General features: G+C 36.1%; 1 protein-coding gene across 1 annotated transcript in view; it reads right to left on the reverse strand.

Annotated features, from left to right (window-relative positions):
* Nucleotides 1–19,724, reverse strand: part of SMC4 (structural maintenance of chromosomes 4) — a 46,477-nt gene that overhangs the window by 4,188 nt on the left and 22,565 nt on the right. Inside the window, exons 11-18 of the mRNA XM_060639094.3 lie at nucleotides 17,101–17,334; nucleotides 15,943–16,128; nucleotides 13,966–14,127; nucleotides 8,705–8,930; nucleotides 8,305–8,384; nucleotides 7,100–7,252; nucleotides 5,776–5,902; nucleotides 1,022–1,211 (exon numbers count right to left, since the gene is read on the reverse strand). Of these exons, the coding sequence (XP_060495077.2) occupies nucleotides 1,022–1,211; nucleotides 5,776–5,902; nucleotides 7,100–7,252; nucleotides 8,305–8,384; nucleotides 8,705–8,930; nucleotides 13,966–14,127; nucleotides 15,943–16,128; nucleotides 17,101–17,334 (1,358 nt within the window). The remainder of the gene's footprint in view (nucleotides 1–1,021; nucleotides 1,212–5,775; nucleotides 5,903–7,099; nucleotides 7,253–8,304; nucleotides 8,385–8,704; nucleotides 8,931–13,965; nucleotides 14,128–15,942; nucleotides 16,129–17,100; nucleotides 17,335–19,724) is intronic.

Genomic DNA, 19,724 nt, shown 5'->3' on the forward strand with positions numbered 1-19,724 from the left:
TTGTCCATTGAATTATTATTTTGTCTTATCAGACTGGAGATTCTTAAATCTCTATACCCATGAAGTTATACACTCAAATAAAAAATTACCTCCCAGTTAGGGCAACAAGGACTATTTTTTCCCTTAAAAAAGTTACTTCTACTTTGACAAATGTGTTTAGGCAAACTTCTGCTCCTAACATAAACAAATGGCTTATTAGTGCTTTATCTCCGAACCAAATACACAAATGAACCAGATAATCAATATGCAATCTGTTATAATTTTAAGATAAAAGAAACAGTTGTTTACATTTCAACATTTTGTATACCTAAATTTAGCTCTAATTCTTTAGAAACACCAATAAATATTCTAAAAATTAATTTAAAAACATGATCTATGAGGGGCGCCTGAGTGGCTCAGTCGTTTAAACTTCTGACTTTGGCTCAGGTCATGATCTCTCAGTTCATGGGTTTGAGCCTTGCATCTGGCACTGTGTTGACAGCTCAGAGCCTGGAACCTGCTTGATTCTGTGTCTTCCTCTCTCTCTGCTCCTCCCTCCGCTCGCACTCTCAAACATTTTAAAAAATTTAAAAAAATAAAAACAAAATCTATGAATGGTTAATAACTTTTTGTTGAGTTGGGACAATGGAATAATCAAGTAAACTAGAAAGTTGCCAAGACAATTTTGCCAAGAGGTCTCGTTTTTACCTCTTATTTTCCTAAGATCTAAATCTATTTAAATTAACAACCATCTATTCCTCTAAGCCAGAGAAACAAAACTCTAATTTTTATGTGCACACAGTAACTGGGGAGTTCTGTATGTCACGGCATACCTGTTTACCACTTAAAACACACACAAAAATGGTCATAAAATAAATGTTTATAGGCTTCCCTTTACTAAAGTCCTGTTAGGTAAAAACATGTCAGACAGGCTTAATAAATAACAGTGGAAATGTTTGAAGGGCATTACATTTAAATATAAACCCCTTTTCCACAGTGGAGGTAGCAAGATGACAAGTTAGGTAGTACACATACTCTCTACCTGTCAGCAGTCTTGATTGCTACTTGGGCTTTAGTAATAGCAGAAGCACATTCATCTAATTGCTTATTTATTTTATCAAGTTTGTCTTGTTGGGCCTTGAGTTTATGGTTATTGATTTCCACGATGATATTGTGTAATCTTTTAACCTCAGCTTCTACTTTACCAGCTCTTTCAGCCACACTGTCATATTCTGAAATAAAAAGAAAGAACTCCATGTTTCTAGGTTCACACACATCACTTGTTAGATGTAAACTTATTCAGTCATATGACTTAACCTGATGCATGCAAAAGAAATTTTACAAATTTGGGCAAAGTGAATCTCAAAAAACCCACTAGAATACCTCCCCCCAAAATAAACTAGAATACCCCATGTCAGAACAAATGGTATTATAACACATGGTTAAATTACCTGGCTTAACCATAAGCACACCCTGTTTAATGGCTTCATGCCCTCAGGCATTTTCCAAAAATCTCTGCAACTTTTTCTTACGTACTTCCTTGACTGACTACTGGTCTCATAATGATTTTTGCCCTCAGACTATGTGCCTATTAACTTGTCTGTGATAAAAAAGAACTGTGGTTGTTTTATTTTGCTAACCTAACTTAAAGTATTCCCTCACATGTTGTAACAACGTGGGGGAGGGAGGATGAACTGGCAGTTTTCTCTATGGCACAGAAAACTAAAATTTGATTTCTCAGATTCCCTCATATCTAGGCTTCAGACATAATTAGGGTCCATTCAATTGAAAAAATTCACATAATTTGTAAGGCATACGTGATGAACATGTTTCTGCTGGCAAGCAGTGACAGAAATTTGTATTTTCTTGGTGGCATTAGAAATTCTGGTGTTCAGTCAAAAGCTCTGTGAATACTGACAGGCAATAGCACTAACTTTGATGGCGTGAATTAGAACGGATGCAATGTGCTTCTATTGTTAGTAGTTGCAGTGCCATCTTCCCAATTTGAGACATGACTTTCCAATTATAAAAGAGGCAGTATAGTTCCTTTGATGGTTCTACAGAATGGCTCTAGATATCATTCTTAGATGTTCAACCTAGAATTTCCTTCTTTAGTTATCCCACCCAGTGATTCTGTAAACAGTCTAATACTCTCTTAAACACACACATACACTACACAGATCCCGATTACACTAGCCAGGGTGGAATCTCTTCTCCATATTTGAATTCTGATCACTATACAATATAGGAAGAATGACAGGTGGCAAAAAAATGAGTTCAAGCTATCTTATGTCTAGAAAGGTAAACAGAAATGCTAACTTATGGAAAGAATCCCACAAAGCTCCTACAGGAGGAATATGGGCATTTGGCATAGGAGGCAGGCAGGATTTGCTGAAAACAGGATTGCCTGAGGACTTAATGACTGCTTCCCCTCCACTGTCTCTTCTTCGTCAGGTAGGCTGTTAATTCCAACAAGTCTACATATCTCATTAATTTACCATTTCCCCTTTTTGTCCTACATTATCAGAGTTGGATTCCAACAACTCATTTTTTACATTTCTGAAATCACCACTTGGCTCCTGAAACAAAAAACAACTAATGTCTTCTTTTTGGCCTTCTGTAGCGTCTTTTTATCCTAAGGTTATTAAATACACACATTTAAAAGTTCTATATTGCCAAGACTCGTAATCCCTCTCCACCCCCCAAAATACTCTATTTAATGAATTATTTTGCTCACAGTGGCAATGTTCTCTGAAATTAAAATTCCATTAAGCTACTTGCGTGCTCTGCTCACTTATGGGTCAAAACACCAGCTACTATGTGTGCTGGCACCACAACTTATACTGGGGGTGGGCCAGAATGCCCCTGGAAAGATTCCAACTTTCAGAACATTTTCTTCTTTAAGTATGTATCTACCATGCATTTCTTTTTTAATATCTATAGTAGCATGTCTATTAGAAGTAGAAGGAAAAACTATGTGGCATATGTAATCTATAAGTTTGAAGCCTTTATTCTATAACCACCTCCCCCCCATTCTCTATAAACAGCTATTCTAAAAAATTTTTAATTTTAAATTAATTTTAAATTCTAAAATGAAATTTAATTTTAAAGAGATACTTGCAGAAATGAGTACTTCACAGAAGATATTAACAGTATTGATATTACCCAATAGTGTTAGTCTATTAATAATAGCCAGTATTTCCATGAGAGGAGCTATATATATATATATAGGGCTCCTAATAAAGTCAAAGCTTCCTTTTCAAATAAGAATGAAATACAGATTCCAGTAGTCTCTGTGAAAATGTTGTTATAAATGACACACATACGTTTTTGGCTGCTCATCTGACAATTGGGTACCACCAAACCAGTCACAACAAATACTGTGTAGAGAAAGAGTTAAGCTAATGTGTCTGCAAGAACAAAATACAGATCCAAAATAAATGCAAGAGGAGGGGGGGGGGGGGGAACCTGTCACACGATGCCGCTTCCACCGTACATCACTCTGGTGGCTATTTCTCTCAGAGACATGGCCTATAAGGCCCTACATTATCTGGATTCTTCCGCTAGCCACTTTGGCTTCCTTGTGTTCCTGGAGACTCCTAGCATACTCCTGCCTCAGGGCCTATGTACCTCTATGATCTTAAAATGCTCTTCTCCCAAGTATCACATAGCACTCATACTTCTGTTGTCTCTCTGCTTAAGTCTCTCTAGTAGAGGCCTGTCTAACCACTGTGATTCCCTATCTCCACCCTGTCCTGTGAACCCTGATTTTATTATCACTCAGCACCACCCAATACAAAAAGCAATGTATTTGTTTAGCTTCCTAATCTGAAGCGTGAGATCCTTAAAAAGAGGACTTCATTTTGTTCACTGCTCAATCACCGGCACTTAAACAAACCTGGTCATGGCCAGCAGCAGATGCTGAGTGAATGTTTTTAAAAAAAAAAAAAAAAAAAAAAAAAAAAAAAAAAAAAAAAAAAAAAATTTAACGTTTATTTATTTTTGAGAGACAGAGCATGAGCAGGGGACGGGCAGAGAGAGAGGGAGACAATCTGAAGCAGGCTCCAGGCTCTGAGCTTTCAGCACAGAGCCCGACACAGGGCTCAAACTCACAGACCGTGAGATCATGACCCGAGCTGAAGTTGGGACGCTTAACCAACTGAGCCACCCAGGCACCCCGTGAATGTCTTAATATTAAAAATGTAGACAGGGGTACCTGTGTGGCTCAGTCAGTTGACTGTCCGACACTTGATTTTGGCTTAGGTCATGATCTTGCGGTTTATGAGTTTGAGCCCCGTGTCAGGCTCTGCACTGGCAGTGCGGAGCTTGCTTGGGATTCTCTTTCTTTCTCTCTGACCCACCTAGCCTGTCTCTCAAAATAAATAAACTTAAAAAAGAAAGATCTGGGAGAAAAAAAAATAAAGTTAATATGGGTACTGGTGAATATTCAATGTGCAAAGTAGGTCTACTTAATATCTTTTTATCTCTTTTTCTGTTGGAAAAAAACTCATTTTTGGAGCATTTGAATAATTACTACAAGTCCACCCCAACTAGTTCTTCTTTTCTTTAATATTTATTTTTGAGAATCGACAGAGAGGAAGACAGGATATAAAGCAGGACCTGTGCTGCCAGCCCAGAGCCTGATATGGGGCTTGAACTCACATACTGTGAGATGATGACCTGAGCTGAAGTCGGATGCTTAGCTTAACTGACTGAGCCATCCAAGCGCCCTAGCCCCCAACTAGTTCTTTGGTTGGACAATCAGTATGTGCCCTCCTGGGTTCACAAATTAAACTGTAACAGGGGTCTTTCCTGAGGATGTGACAAAAGGCTGTGTTTGCTGTTCACTAGCTAAAATACTGTAAGCCAGGAAGGGATCTAATTATAACCTATCATTCCCCCTCCTGCAATAAGATGCACATCTGTTTGATTGAAGCTAACATGAAAAGAGAAGCAGGGCTGTTCAAGTGCATGATCAGGGGATTTAAATTTCAAAGCCAATTTTGGCTATAAGCTTATGAATTCCCTTTCTTGCTTTATGTATACTGGTAGAACACTTACAATATTTACATGTACAAAAGAAAAAAGTTCTGGAAGGAAAACATGTTTTTTAAGTTTTCAAAGACTGTTTTTCTTCATGTGTATACCACTTATTTCCTGTGTGCTTTAAAGTGATTTAGCTTCCCCAGATACTCAGTTTCCTAAATCCATAAAATAACTATTATCTTGAAGGGTAAGACTGAGCCAAAGTACACAAAGTATAAAATTAAGAGCACTGGTTCTGGAATCAGATTGCTTTGGTCCTCAATTCCTCTACAAGCTATATATATGACGACTTTGGGCAAATTATATAAACCATTCTGTGCCTTAAGTTTTCTTATTGGCTAAATGAAGTACTTAGTAGTACTTACTTTATAACCTTTTAAGATTGAGATCATAGAGGGTGCCTGGTGGCTCAGTTGGTTAAGCTTCCAACACTTGATTTTGGCTCACGTCATAGTCTCATGGTTCGTGGGGTCAAGCTCCGTGTTGGAGCTGCCTGGGATTCTCTCCCTCTCCCTCTGTCCCTCCCCAAATTGTGCGTTCTCTCTCTCAAAAAGAAATTAAAAAAAAAAAAAAAAAAAAGAATAATAGAAACTATAAAACAGAGCAGCTGACTTGCACATAAGTACACAACTGCTATTTTTATTCTACAAACTATTTTAAACATTTCAAATATTAAAAACCTATTTTTGGCAATCTCAAAAAAAAGAAAAAAAAAGAAGGAAGTGTGTACCCTTAAACACATACACATACCTTTTTTGAAAACACTAACATTTTCTTCTAGTAATTTCTGCTTTTTCTTGTCAGGGGCTGTAGCAAGCACATTAGCTTCGAGTTCCTTAACTTGGACATTCAAATATTCTTCTTGCTCCCTTAAACGCTACAGAAATGTTTTAACATTACAGATCATTATTTTAACTTACTATAACAATGATATTTGCCTTAAACACTTTGAATAAAAAAAGACACTTAAAATCTTTAAGAAGTCAAACACTAATAGGAAAAGAGCAGAAAACATGAATGGTTAACATAAAACATGAAAATGGCCAACAAACACATGAAATTTGTAATTCATCACAAATACAAGTTAAAATGCCACTTTTAGGTACAGAATAGCAAACTCAAAACACAGTGAAGACCTCCTAGTTTTCAAAGACTTGGAAAAATAATTATTTACATATGCTACTAAAAGTAAATTAATTGGAACCATCTATTTGAAGACAATTTGGCATCATACAACAATACCTTTAACACTGTACACATAGTGGATAATAACCATAATTTTAGGAATCTAACCTAAGGAAATAATTGGGTACATAAAGATATACCAAACAAGGATATTTTATTTATTTATTTTAAAGATTTTATTTTTAAGTAATCTCTACACCCAATGTGGGGCTCGAAATCACAAGAGTGAGATCAAGAGTTGCATGCTCCACTGACTGAGCCAGCCAGAAGCCTCTAACTAGGATATTTTAAACATAGCAGTATTCATAATAACATAGAAAAGCATTTATCAAATTGTGACATAAAGAACACACTCAAATGCAGCTGTAAAAGTAAATTTACATTGGCTTGGAAAGAAAACCACAATTTACTAAGAAAAATTAACATGACTCAGTAAAAATCTATACACATATCTGTATAAATATAGGACATAAACACAGACTAGGTATTTATATCAAAAAGTTGAAGAATATACATAAACTGTAAGGGCAATCATCTTTTGGATATTTCCGGCAAATTGTTTTTTGTTTTTTAAATCAGTGGGGTATGCACTGCTTTTTCATAATTAAGAAACATTCTACTTTGAAAAGAGAATGAAATTAAAGGGTTACACAGATATTAAGGGAAGACACATTTCCAAGGTGTATAAATGCAAACAAAGAACAGCCGTGGCTGGAGGAAAACTGCAATAGGGACTTTAACACTCAGGGAAATGAAATCAAGAGACAGGCCTTCCACCTAGAGAACCATTCTTCTCCCTTATTTTCTAAAATTATAAGCAAACAACAAAACGCTTCTGCCAAATGCTACTGAATTCCAATAGCTTTAGCTAATATTAATAAAAGAGTACCTGTATGCTTGCAGTAAACTTTTCTAGTGTATTCTTCATTTCTCGTTCATTATGCCTTAACTTAACTACTGCTTCTTCCAGTTGTACTTTCTGTTCCTGGATTTGCACTGCTTTTTGAGAGTCTTTCTGCAACTGTAATTCCATTCTATTTACCTACAAAGAGTACCAGTGAAATAAGTTTTCTCTAAGAGTCATTTCAGATTAATAGCGAAATCAATTTAGGAATGAAGAAAACCCCAACTTCTGATTTTAAAGCCTAGAACAAAACCAAAATCCCCATTCCAAACCCCAATCCTAAAGCTTAGGAGATGGTCAAACTAATTTCTGTATCACAGAATCAGATGGAAAGACAATTTTAAGTGTTGCACAGTCACCTATTTATACCATTCAAAATTTTAAGTGGAAGGATATAAACTATTTCAAAATATGGGGAAAAAAATCAAGGTACACCTCTTTGGAAAAAGCTCAGTATCCAAGGAAAAAGTATAGTGTTCTGATAACGGAACACAGTAATTTTTTCTAGGCATCTTGACATTCTCATACTTGTGGGCATGTAAAATATTTTGAAATAAAACTTGGAAATGCATATCAGAAATCTTTGCTATACTTATTTTGAAATAAAAAAAACAATCATGGGGGCGCCTGGGTGGCGCAGTCGGTTAAGCGTCCGACTTCAGCCAGGTCACGATCTCGTGGTCCGTGAGTTCGAGCCCCGCGTCAGGCTCTGGGCTGATGGCTCGGAGCCTGGAGCCTGTTTCCGATTCTGTGTCTCCCTCTCTCTCTGCCCCTCCCCCGTTCATGCTCTGTCTCTCTCTCTGTCCCAAAAATAAATTAAAAAAAAAAAACAAAAAAAAAAAAAAAAAAAAAAAAAAACCCAACAATCATGGACTATACCAATTATATGTGAAAAAACATTAAATGTTAAATAATGATTGATTAAATTATGAAATGTCCATATGATCCAAATGTAATATTAGAAAGATACATATGTTGAGCACATACTTTCTAAATTAACATGTTTTATTTTTAGAACTTTAAAGGATTTTACATTTAAAAAATCCCACAGCTTACATATATCATTTATACAAAATCCAATCTGTTAATTTAAAATCTGAGTATCCTTAAAAAGGCTTAATTTTATAGTATGTATGTTACACATCAGAAGGCTTTAAAAAAAGTCTGACTCTAATTTTATATATGCTCACCTCTTCTTCTGAGATTTCAACAACAACTGATGAACCCATCCTTCCTTTCATTACTCTGCTTCCACCACCAGTCATTGTACCTATAAAACAGAGAAGTCAGACTTAGCTGTATTCCAACAAGATTAAATAAAAATAAACTCAATGTCAGGAAAAGAACTAAAAAAATTTTTAAAAAAATTATTTTTATTTATTTTTGAGAGGCAAAGAGAGAAAGAGCAGAAGCTGGGGAGGGGCAGAAGAGAGAGGGAGACACAAAATCTGAAGCAGGCTCCAGGCTCTGAACTGTCAGCACAGAGCCCGATGCAGGGCTAGAACCCACAAACCGCGAGTCCATGACCTGAGTCAAAGCTGGATGTTTGACTGAGCCACCCAGGCGCCCCAGGAAAAACACTTTCATTACCTGACTGTTCTATGATTTGCCCCTGTAATGTCACCACTCTCCATCTTCTATCTTTTTGATATGCTACTCTTGTGGCTTGATCTAAGTTGTCAGCAACTAAGGTATCCCGTAAAGCAAAGTAAAAAGCTTGGCGAATTTTCTCATCTTTTACTTTTACTAAATCAAATAACCGAGGAGTATTTTCAGGAGTTTGAATTTTGGTCATTTTATTCGCCCATACTGTCATCTAAAAGTTAAAAAAAGAAAAAAAAAAGGAAAGAAAAACAGAATGTATCATTTCTTTAGGGTATTACTTACATAATATACACATGTAACATGTAAGAACATGTATACAAGGTTCTGAATATCTGCATAATTATTTCACCATTATTTAAAAAGTATAAAATTCTATTCACAGATGACATATTATATATACAAATCCTAGGGAATGCACACACACAAAACTATTAAACCTAATATGAATTCAGCAAATTGGTAGGATACAAGATCAATGTATAAAAATTAATTGTACTTGTACACACTAGTAATGAATAACTTAAAAGTGGGATTAAAAAATTCCAATTATCGTATCATATTAAACAAGACAGAAAACCCCAAAAAACTTAGAAATACATTTAACAACAAAAGACCTATACACTAAATGCTGTAAAATATTATAGTATGAATTTAGACCTAAATAAATGGAAGACAGCCCCAGTTCCTGGATTGTTAAGGTTTAAAATTGTTAAGATGGCAACCCAAATTGATCTATAGATTCAATTCAACCTGCATCAAAATCCCAGTTGCCTTCCCTCTCCCCCCCAAACTGACCCACTAATCTTTAATTTTTTTTTTTTTAAAGTTTATTTACTTTGAGAGTGTGCATAAGCTGGGGAGGAACAGAGAAGAGAGACAGAATCCCAAGGTTGTTCCACACCATCAGTGGATAGCCCAAAGGGGTGCTCGATCTCAAGAACCATGAGATCATGACCTGAGCAGAGATCAAGAGTTACATGCTTTACTGACTGTGCCACCTAGGTACCCCTGACCAGCTAATCTTAAAATTCATATGGAAATTAGAACAATCTTGATATAAAAGAATAAAATTAGGAGTGCCTGGGCGGCTCAGTTGGTTAAGCATCCAACTCTTGATTTCAGCTCACGTCATGATCTCATGGTTTGTGAGACTGAGCCCTTCGTCGGGCTCTGTGCTGACAGAACAAAGCCTACTTGGGATTCTCTCTCTCCCTCTCTCTCTCTGCCCCTCCCTGCTCACATGCTCTCTCAAAATTAATAAACATACATAAAAAATTAAAAAATTAATTAAAAAAAGAACAACAAAATTAGAGAACTACTGATTTCAAACCTTATTACAAAGCTATAGTAATTAAGACTGTGGTACTCATGATCCTCACGATAGATGCAGAGAAAGCATTTGACAAAATACAGCATCCTTTCTTGATAAAAACCCTCAAGAAAGTAGGGATCGAAGGAGCATACCTCAAGATCATAAAAGCCATAAATGAAAGACCCACTGCTAACATCATCCTCAATGAGGAAAAACTGAGAGCTTTCCCCCTAGGTCAGGAACAAGACAGGGATGTCCGCTCTCGCCACTGTTATTCAACATAGTATTGGAAGTCTTAGCCTCTGCAATCAGACAACATAAAGAAATAAAAGGCATCCAATCGGCCAGTAGGAGGTCAAACATATGCTCTTCGCAGATGACATGATGTTCTATATAGAAAACCATAAAGATTCCACCAAAACACTGCTAGAACTGATTTATGAAGTCAGCAAAGTTGCAGGATATAAAAATCAATGCACAGAAATCGGTTGCATTCCTATACACCAACAATGAAGTAACAGAAGGAGAAATCAAGGAATCAGTCTCATCTACATTTGCACCAAAACCCATAAAATACCTAGGAATAAATCTAACCAAAGAGGTGAAAAATCTATACACTGAAAACTATAGAAAGCTTATGAAGGAAAATGAAGAAGACATAAAAAATGGAAAAAATATTCCATGTTCCTGGATAGGAAGAACAAATACTGTTAAAATGTCGAGACTACCCAAAGCAATCTACATGTTCCATGCAATCCCTATCAAAATAACACCAGCATTCTTCACAGAGCTAGAACAGATAATCCTAAAATTTGTATGGAACCAGAAAAGACCCCCAATAGCCAAAGCAATCTTGAAAAAGAAAACCAAAGCAGGAGGCATCACAATCCCGGGCTTCAAGCTATACTACAAAGCTGTAATCATCAAGACAATATGGTACTGGCACAAGAAGAGACACTCCAATCAATGGAACAGAATAGGGAACCCAGAAATGGACCCACAAACATATGGTCAACTAATCTTTGACAAAGCAGGAAAGAATATCCAATGGAATAAAGACAGTCTCTTCAGCAAGTGGTGCTGGGAAAACTGGACAGCGGCATGCAGAAGAATGAACCTGGACCACTTTCTTATACCATACACAAAAATAAACTCAAAATGGATGAACGACCTCAATGTAAGGCAGGAAGCCATCACAATTCTCGAGGACAAAGCAGACAAAAACCTCTTTGATCTTGGCCACAGCAACTTCTTACTCAACACGTCTCCAGAGGCAAGAGAAACAAAAGCAAAAATGAACTACTGGGACCTCATCAAAATAAAAAGCTTCTGCACAGCAAAGGAAACAATCAGCAAAACTAAAAGGCAACTGACAGAATGAGAGAAGATATTTGCAAATGACATATCAGATAAAGGTTCAGTATCCAAAATCTATAAAGACCTTATCACACTCAACACCCAAAAACCAAATAATCCAGTGAAGAAATGGGCAAAAGACATGAATAGACACTTCTCCAAGGAAAACATCCAGATAGCCAACCGACACATGAAAAACTGCTCCACATCACTCATCATCAGGGAAATACAAATCAAAACCACAATGAGATACCACCTTACACCTGTCAGAATGGTTAACATTAACAACTCAGGCAACAACTGATGTTGGCGAGGATGAGGAGAAAGAGGATCTCTTTTGCATTGTTGGTGGCAATGCAAGCTGGTGCAGCCACTCTGGAAAACAGTGTGGAGGTTCCTCAAAAAACTAAAAATAGAACTACCCTACAACCCAGCAATTGCACTACTAGGCATTTATCCACGGGATACAGGTGTGCTGTTTCAAAGGGACACATGCACCCCCATGTTTGTAGCAGCACTATCAACAATAGCCAAAGTATGGAAAGAGCCCAAATATCCATTGATGGACAGAATGGACAAAGAAGACATGGTATATATATACAATACAGTATTACTCAGCAATCAAAAAGAATGAAATCTTGCTATTTGCAACTAAACGGATGGAACAAGAGGATATTATGCTAAGTGAAATTACTCAGAAAAAGACAAAAATCATATGACTTCACTCATATGAGGACTTTAAGATAAAAAACAGATGAACATAAGGCAAGGGAAGCAAAAATAATATAAAAACGGAAGCAAAAATAATATAAAAACGGAAGGGGATGAAACATAAGAGATGCTTAAATATGGAGAACAGAGGGTTACTGGAGGGACTATGGGAGGGGGGATGGGCTAAATGGCTAAGGGGCAATAAGGAATCTACTGAAATCATTATTGCACTGTATGCTAACTAACTTGGATATAAATTAAAAAATAAATAAAATAATTTAAAATAAACAGTGTGGTACTCATAAGAATAGATATATAGACAAATGGAGAATTCAGAAATAAACCCTCAGATTTATGGTCAGTTGATCTTTGACAGATGCCAAGAAAATTCAATGGGGAAAGAATAGTCTTTTCAACAAGTGGTGCTGAAACAACTGATATCTACATCTAAGAGTAGAGGTACACTTTACTCTGTGTTATAAAATTAACTGAACATGCACTAAAAACCAAAATGTAAAAGCTAAAGCCACAAAACTCAGAAGAAAACAGGAGGTAAATCACCATGTGCTTGGATTATGCAGTAGTTTCTTAGATATGACACACAAAACATAAGAACATTTAAACAAAACATTTAAAACAAAATTTGACAAAATGATTAAAATTTTAAACAACTGTGCTTCAGAGGACACTGTCAAGGAAGTGAAGACAATGCACAGAATGGGAGAAAACATCTGCAAACATATATGTGACAAGAGACTTGCACCCAAAATATATGAAAAAACTCTTAAAACTTACTAGTAAGACAAATAAAGCAATGAACAAATAGGCAAGGGATTTGAATAGATACTTCTTCAAAGAAGATAAACAAATGCCCAATAAGCACATGAAAAAATATTCAACATTAGTAATCAGGAAATGCAAATCAAAACCACAGTAAGAGACCACTACATACCCAACACTAAGATGGTTATAATAAAATAGATGTAGAAACAAGTGTTGGTGAGGATGTAAAGATACTGGAAACTATACATTACAGGTAGGATATTGTATAGCCACAATGGGAAAGAGTTTGGCAGTTCCTCAAAATGTTAAATAGTTAACAGGTAACCCAGCAATTCTACTCCTAGATATTAACCAAAGAGAGCTGAAAACAGGTATGCACAAAAATCTGTGTATGAATGTTCATAACAGCAATTAGCCATAATAGCCCAAACATGGAAACAACACAAATGTTCATCACTGTCGAATGGATAAACAAAATGTGGTATATTCACACAAGGAGCATCATTTGGCAATAAAGAGGAATGAGCTGCTGATACATGCTACAACATGGATAAACTTTGAAAACCTACGACAACATACACAAAAACCTACAGACTGTATGATTCCATTTATACAAAATATCCACAACAGGTAAATCAAAAAGCAGATTACAAACTGCAGATGGCAGGAGATAGGTTTTGACTGGGAATGAGTATGAGATGAAAACATTCTGAAATTAGTGGTCATAATTTAACAATCTTATAAATACACTAAAACCAATGAACTCTACACTTTAAAATAGTTAATTTTGTGGTACGTGAATTCTATCTCTGTGAAGGTTTTTGTTTTATTAAAAGCAGTTACTGATGATGGAAGTTAGAAACGCCAAGCTATCAGTCACTCTGATATCAGAATGTATATTCCTCCTTTAAGGGAGGCATTGCAAGGTTTTTTCTTACAACTATATAACCCCACGGCCTAAAATATCCTCAAAACCTACCAGCTGTTCACTAAATAACTATAAAGAAAAAAGCTAGAGTTCAAATACAGAAAACAATTTAGTACTTTAAAATTAAATTAGAGGTAGCTTATTATGAATACCTACCTTATCCAAACCTATAAAGGTTGCAACTCCAATATTTTGTCTTTTAAGGAAGTTCACACAATCTTGAGCTGTATCAATAGAATCAACAACAATGTAGTCTAATGCATGACAACAGGATGAAATAGCAACATCGTATTTTTCATCAATTGCTCCTAAGTCTCCCTAATAATAAGAGGCAGGGAGAAAAAAAATCATTGCACAATCAATAATTAGGCACAGGATCATTTCATTATAATTCCTACATATTTTTCAAGTTACTTTTACTTGAAAAACTATACTTACACATGGTTTTTATTTTTATTTATTAAAAAAAATTTTTTTTAATGTTTTATTTATTTTTGAGAAAGAGAGAGACAGAGCATGAACGGGGGAGGGGCAGAGAGAGGGAGACACAGAATCTGAAACAGGGTCCAGGCTCTGAGCTGTCAGCACAGAGCCCGACGCGGGGCTCGAACTCAAGGACCGTGAGATCATGGACCTGAGCCGAAGCCGGCCGCTTAACCGACTGAGCCACCCAGGCGCCCCTACACATGGTTTTTAAAAACACAAAAGGTACACAATGAAAAATATGTGTTCCTCTCACTCAACCTTCCCCTTTTTTCAATCACTACTAGTTTTTAATGCACCTTTAAAAAAATTTTTAAGATATGCAAAGTTTGGATTTTTAATGAGCACAAAATGAACTGTTTCATGAAAACAAAAACGTACAATGTAAAGATTTTCAAATCTGTCGACCTTAAAAGCACTACAGCATAAGCAAAATAATAACTTCCTAAAATAATGAAATTTGGGGGCTCCTGGGTGGTTCGACTGCTCAGCATTTGAGTCGATTTCGGCTTGGGTCACGGTCCTGGGGTCGTGGGATCAAACTCTGCATTGGGCTCCACACTCAGTGTGAAGCCTGTTTAGGATTCCCTCTCTCCCTCCCTTGCTCTTGCTTGCTTTCTAAAAAATAACAAAATAAATAAATAAATTGGAGCGCCTGCGTGGCTCAATTGGTCAAGTGGCCAGCTCTGGTTGTGATCTCACAGTGGGAGATCAAATCCTGTGCTGAGCATGGAGCCTGTTAGGGGATTTTCTCCCTCTCTTTGCCTCTCCCCAGCTTGTGTGCACTCTCTTTCTCAAAATAAGTAAACAGAAAAAAAAATTTTTTTGAACTATTGAAAGCCAGCTAAGATTATGTAAGTCCCCATAAAACATATTTGCCTGTTTATCAACCTATTAATTAGCCATGAAGCAGCATTCATACAGACTAGCTTTTTCTTTGAAAGCAAAAGAAGAGATTCAAATTATATCTCCCAAGTAAATAAGGTGTAAGTCACACGGCCTGGAGACATGGAAGCAACTCTGCTCGGTAATTTTCATTTGCACTTACAAATCATTCTCTTTTCTCCTTTCTCTGGAAGGCTGACTCAGGGACTGCACTAACTGGTTCCTTGGTTTTCTAAGCTTTAGAAAATGTGAAGTAACAGCTAGAGATGGCAGGGTAGGAGTTGAAGGGGGTTGAAATATTTTCCCCATTTCCTTCTGGCCACCCTGTAGCCATGGCTACAGCTCCCTTCCCTCTTCAAATTCAAGAGCAGTAATGGTCTCCACTATTGCTAGCCTTGGGTTTCTGCCTTATCCCGATTTCCCTAAACTCTAGCCACAATCTTCAGTATAATGGTATAAAATCCAGAATTTATCAAATTCTTTATTTTTTAAAAAAAGAATAAAGTGGTTTTGTTAAATTTCCTTATCATTGCTAGTTTTTTTCCTTCTTGGTACTAAATGGTAGTTATCTAAAACTAAAAGATAAAAAACTACGTTTAATATGAGATAATCCATACCACAAAGAATTTTACCATGACTGAGTACTAAGAGCAAAAAGGTCTTTTAAACAAAAATGAATGTTACAGCAACTCAGTATTATAGTTAAGTCAAAGAAAGAAAATTATTTACAGTATCTTGAGCCATTTCTAAATAAATCTACTTTACCAATCTTCCATATATTCCTGGAATCCTGCCAGATTTTTTTTCTTGAATTATTGCATCAAGGACTTTCCCTCTACTTCGATTCATTGCTACGGAACTCTTTGCTTCTTCAACTTTTTGGAAAAGATCACGAACCAAACTTTTCAATTTTAATTCTTCTTGTGTAAGTTTTTCAAGTTCTTTTTCTTTCTAAAAGTGAGAAAAAGAAATGAATCCCAGAAACATACGCCCAACCTAATTCTAATAGCATAGAATTAGTTGTAATGCCTCAAAAAAGACGACCAATAAAAAACACTTGAACCAGAACTAAACTTCCAAACTGCTGGGTGTGGGTTTCTAAATATGGATGGGTTTTCTATTTTAAAGGAATATAAATTATTTGGGTCAATAACAAGGACCCTAAGTGCAATATGGTTCTAGTAGTAAACTGATTGATAGAACGAGTAGAGCTAGTGCGTGGAAATCTCAGTTCCATACCACAAAGTTATGCATAAGTGTGTTCCAATTCCTAAGGTCTGCACTAATCAAAAACAGACGTTGGTATAGGACCCAGAATTTAAGGGACTGGGCAGGACTATGGTTATAGCGTGCTTTGCATTCTAAATAATGAAAGATATTTATTATATATGTAATTTTCTTTTTAAAAAATCATAGCTTTGAAATGAAAGGGAATATGGTAGGTGAATAGCACTATTGCTATACAAAAATGCCAGGCTGTCAACAAAAGGAATCATACACACGTACATAAATCCCCAAACTCTCAGTTTCTCAATCTCTTAAATTAGACCAACCACTTTTCCTGACATTCTTCCTCCCTCCTGGCTTTAAATTATTACCTCTATTACCAGTCAAGAGTATAAAGTAAAAGCTCAAGTTACAAATATAATTTACCCCCCAAATAAACTGAATTACCAACAAGACAGAAGTGGTCACTGAATACAATTTAAGTTTACATTAAAATTCTAATTGGTCATGAAATTCCCTGATGACTTCCATAAATTCAATATCAGAAAAAATTACACTAATTGGTTTATATATTCATTCTTACACATTTATGCCAGTTCAGATGTTTAGATTAAAAAATATATAAATACAAACATATAAATTGAAAACTTGGATTGATAAACAATATTCAGAAAAAATACAGAAGCAAAGATTTACCTCTTTTAATTCCAGTTCAGATTGAGGGAGTTTTGCCTCTATATCTCTGATCGCAGTTTTCCTTTCTTTGAGAGTCTCAGATGCTGCAGTTAGAGCTTCCTTGGCCTTACTTAATTGAGACACTGCAGTGTTATGACGACTGAGATAGATATCAAGTTCTGACTGAGCTACATCCATCTTTGAACGTGCTTCATTTACTGATTTGCTGAAACCCATAAGTTCTTTCTCTCGACTCTGTTAAAATACGATGGACTCCATTAAATCTGAAATACATGTTTTCAAACCTAAGCTGAAACGGAAACCATACATCTTGAATTCAACTTTAAAGATTCTACAAACATAATACATAAAAATAAATAATTCTTACAAGCTGAACACACTAATAGTTTTTGCCGGGTTGCCAATGTTCACTGTACATAGTCTCTTCCCAATTGATTTCACAAGCACTTAATGAACTAGATGTAAATATGCTTTTTGGAAATTAAAACACCAACAAAAATGAGGGTTCAAAAAACAAAAATTTGAGTGTAAACTCTAGATCCATGGTATTCCACATTACCTTACCTGAAATGGCTAAGTGTAAAGACTATTCAGCAGAAAGTTTCCTCAAGTAGATTTATGTTGAGAATCTTTGTAAATTTTATTTTAATTTAAAAAAATTTTTTTAATGTTTATTTTTGAAGGAGAGAGAGACAGAGCATGAATGGGGGAAGAGCAGAGAGAGAGGGAGACACAAAATCCAAAGCAGGCTCCAGGCTCCGAGCTGTCAGCACAGAGTCCAGCGCGGGGCTCGAACTCACAAACTGTAGGATCATGACCTGAGCCAAAGTTGACGCTTAAATGACTGAGCCAGCTAGGCACCCCTGTAAATTTTACTTTTTAAAGTTTATATATTTATTTTGAGAGAGAGAAGAGGGGATGAACAGAGAGAGGGGGAGAGAGAGAATTCTAAGCAGGCTTTGCACTGTCAGCACAGAGCCAACGAGGGGCTTGATCTCACAAACTGTGACATCATGACCTGAAATCAAGAGTCACATGGTCAACTGACTGAGCTGCCCAGGCACCCCATGAACCTTTGTAAATTTTAGAGGTTAAGGCCAGGTAATACTCGAAACTGGTTATATTTGACAAGTGAGCAGAAATTTGGGGCTACCATAACTATGTAGAAAGGATCTATTTATTAGAATAATGGCGTAAGAAAGCACTTACAAAAGCTTAATCCTTTTGTTTTGCACATAAGGGAACAGACCCAGGACCATGGGGTTATGTGCAAAATCATCAGATAATCAGTTTAAATGTCAAATGGTAAAAACCATGAACACTAACACACAAGTACACACTGCTCACAATGTTCTAGGCCTATTACGAATGTTATATATGAATTCTTGAAGATAACAATTTCATGAGGTGAATATCATAATTATGCTCATTTTGAGGAAACAGGCTACAGTTTAAGTAACTTGCTCAAAGTCATGCAATCACTCAAGTGGCAGAACCTCTTTTTAGCTACTATATTGAGGAATGAAGACACTTGGATGGGTGTCCTGGCTTTGTCATTAATACACGTTGCCAAGATACACAGAAGTACTCAATATGTATTAGATGAGCAAATGTGAAAATCTGTATCCATATATACTATTCATGAAAGCTATTGCATTACCTATTGCCATTTTATCACATGGGCATGTTATAAAGTTCTGTAGTATGGCATTAGAACATGCCCCATTCCAAAACAGAATCTATTAAATCTGTAGCTTAAAAAGCCCACAAACCCAATACAACTTTACTGAAGTACAATTAACAAAGTTTGTATAGAAGTCTATAACTTAGGTACTTAAGTCTTACATAACTTATGGAACGTAAATCAATTCAACTCATTAGTATTATCTATTACAATTTCTTTTTTAAAATATATTTATTTTGATATAGAGGGAGAATACACAGGAGGGTCAGAGAGAGGAGGAGAGAGAATTCCAAGAGGCTCTACCCTGTCAGCGCAGAGGCCAATGTGCGGCTTGAACTCACAACCTGAGCCCAAATCAAGTCAGACATAACCAACTGAGCCACCCAGGTGCACCTTTTACAATTTCTACTCAGCATACTCAGTTCTGTCAAAAAGGCTGTGAATATAAACAAAGACAGCTAAGCTTCATGCTTTATACTCTCATTGGGTTGATAAGACATATCAATATGACAACCTCATACTCCTATTAATGAAGTGCTAAAATAGCTAATATTTTTATTAATTTCTTACTTTCTAGGCACTTTATGTAAGAGTATGTACATTTTATTTTTAAAAAGATTCACAAGATGGGTAATATTTTCTTCCATCTTGAGAAAGAGGACTTTGAGACCTAACAGCCTATACAGAGAGATAATGACTGATGTAGGATTTCAAACCAAGAACTGACTCAAGAGCCATAAACTGTTATACAAGTGCTACAGGAGAAAAGAAAGGTACTTATCAACTTGTGGTTAGTGTGGTTCCATGTTTTTACAGGTGTTAACTAATTAAGAGAAGACAAAAAGCTATTTGATGAAATCAAATAAGGGCATTTCCTGCCTCCACCATAAATTCTCATTTAACTTTTTTTTTTAAATGGGAAAGTAGAAAACAAAAAGAA

Source organism: Panthera onca, chromosome C2 (genome assembly GCF_046562875.1).
Source record: "Panthera onca isolate mPanOnc1 chromosome C2, mPanOnc1 haplotype 2, whole genome shotgun sequence".
Classification (NCBI taxonomy): Eukaryota; Metazoa; Chordata; class Mammalia; order Carnivora; family Felidae; genus Panthera; species Panthera onca.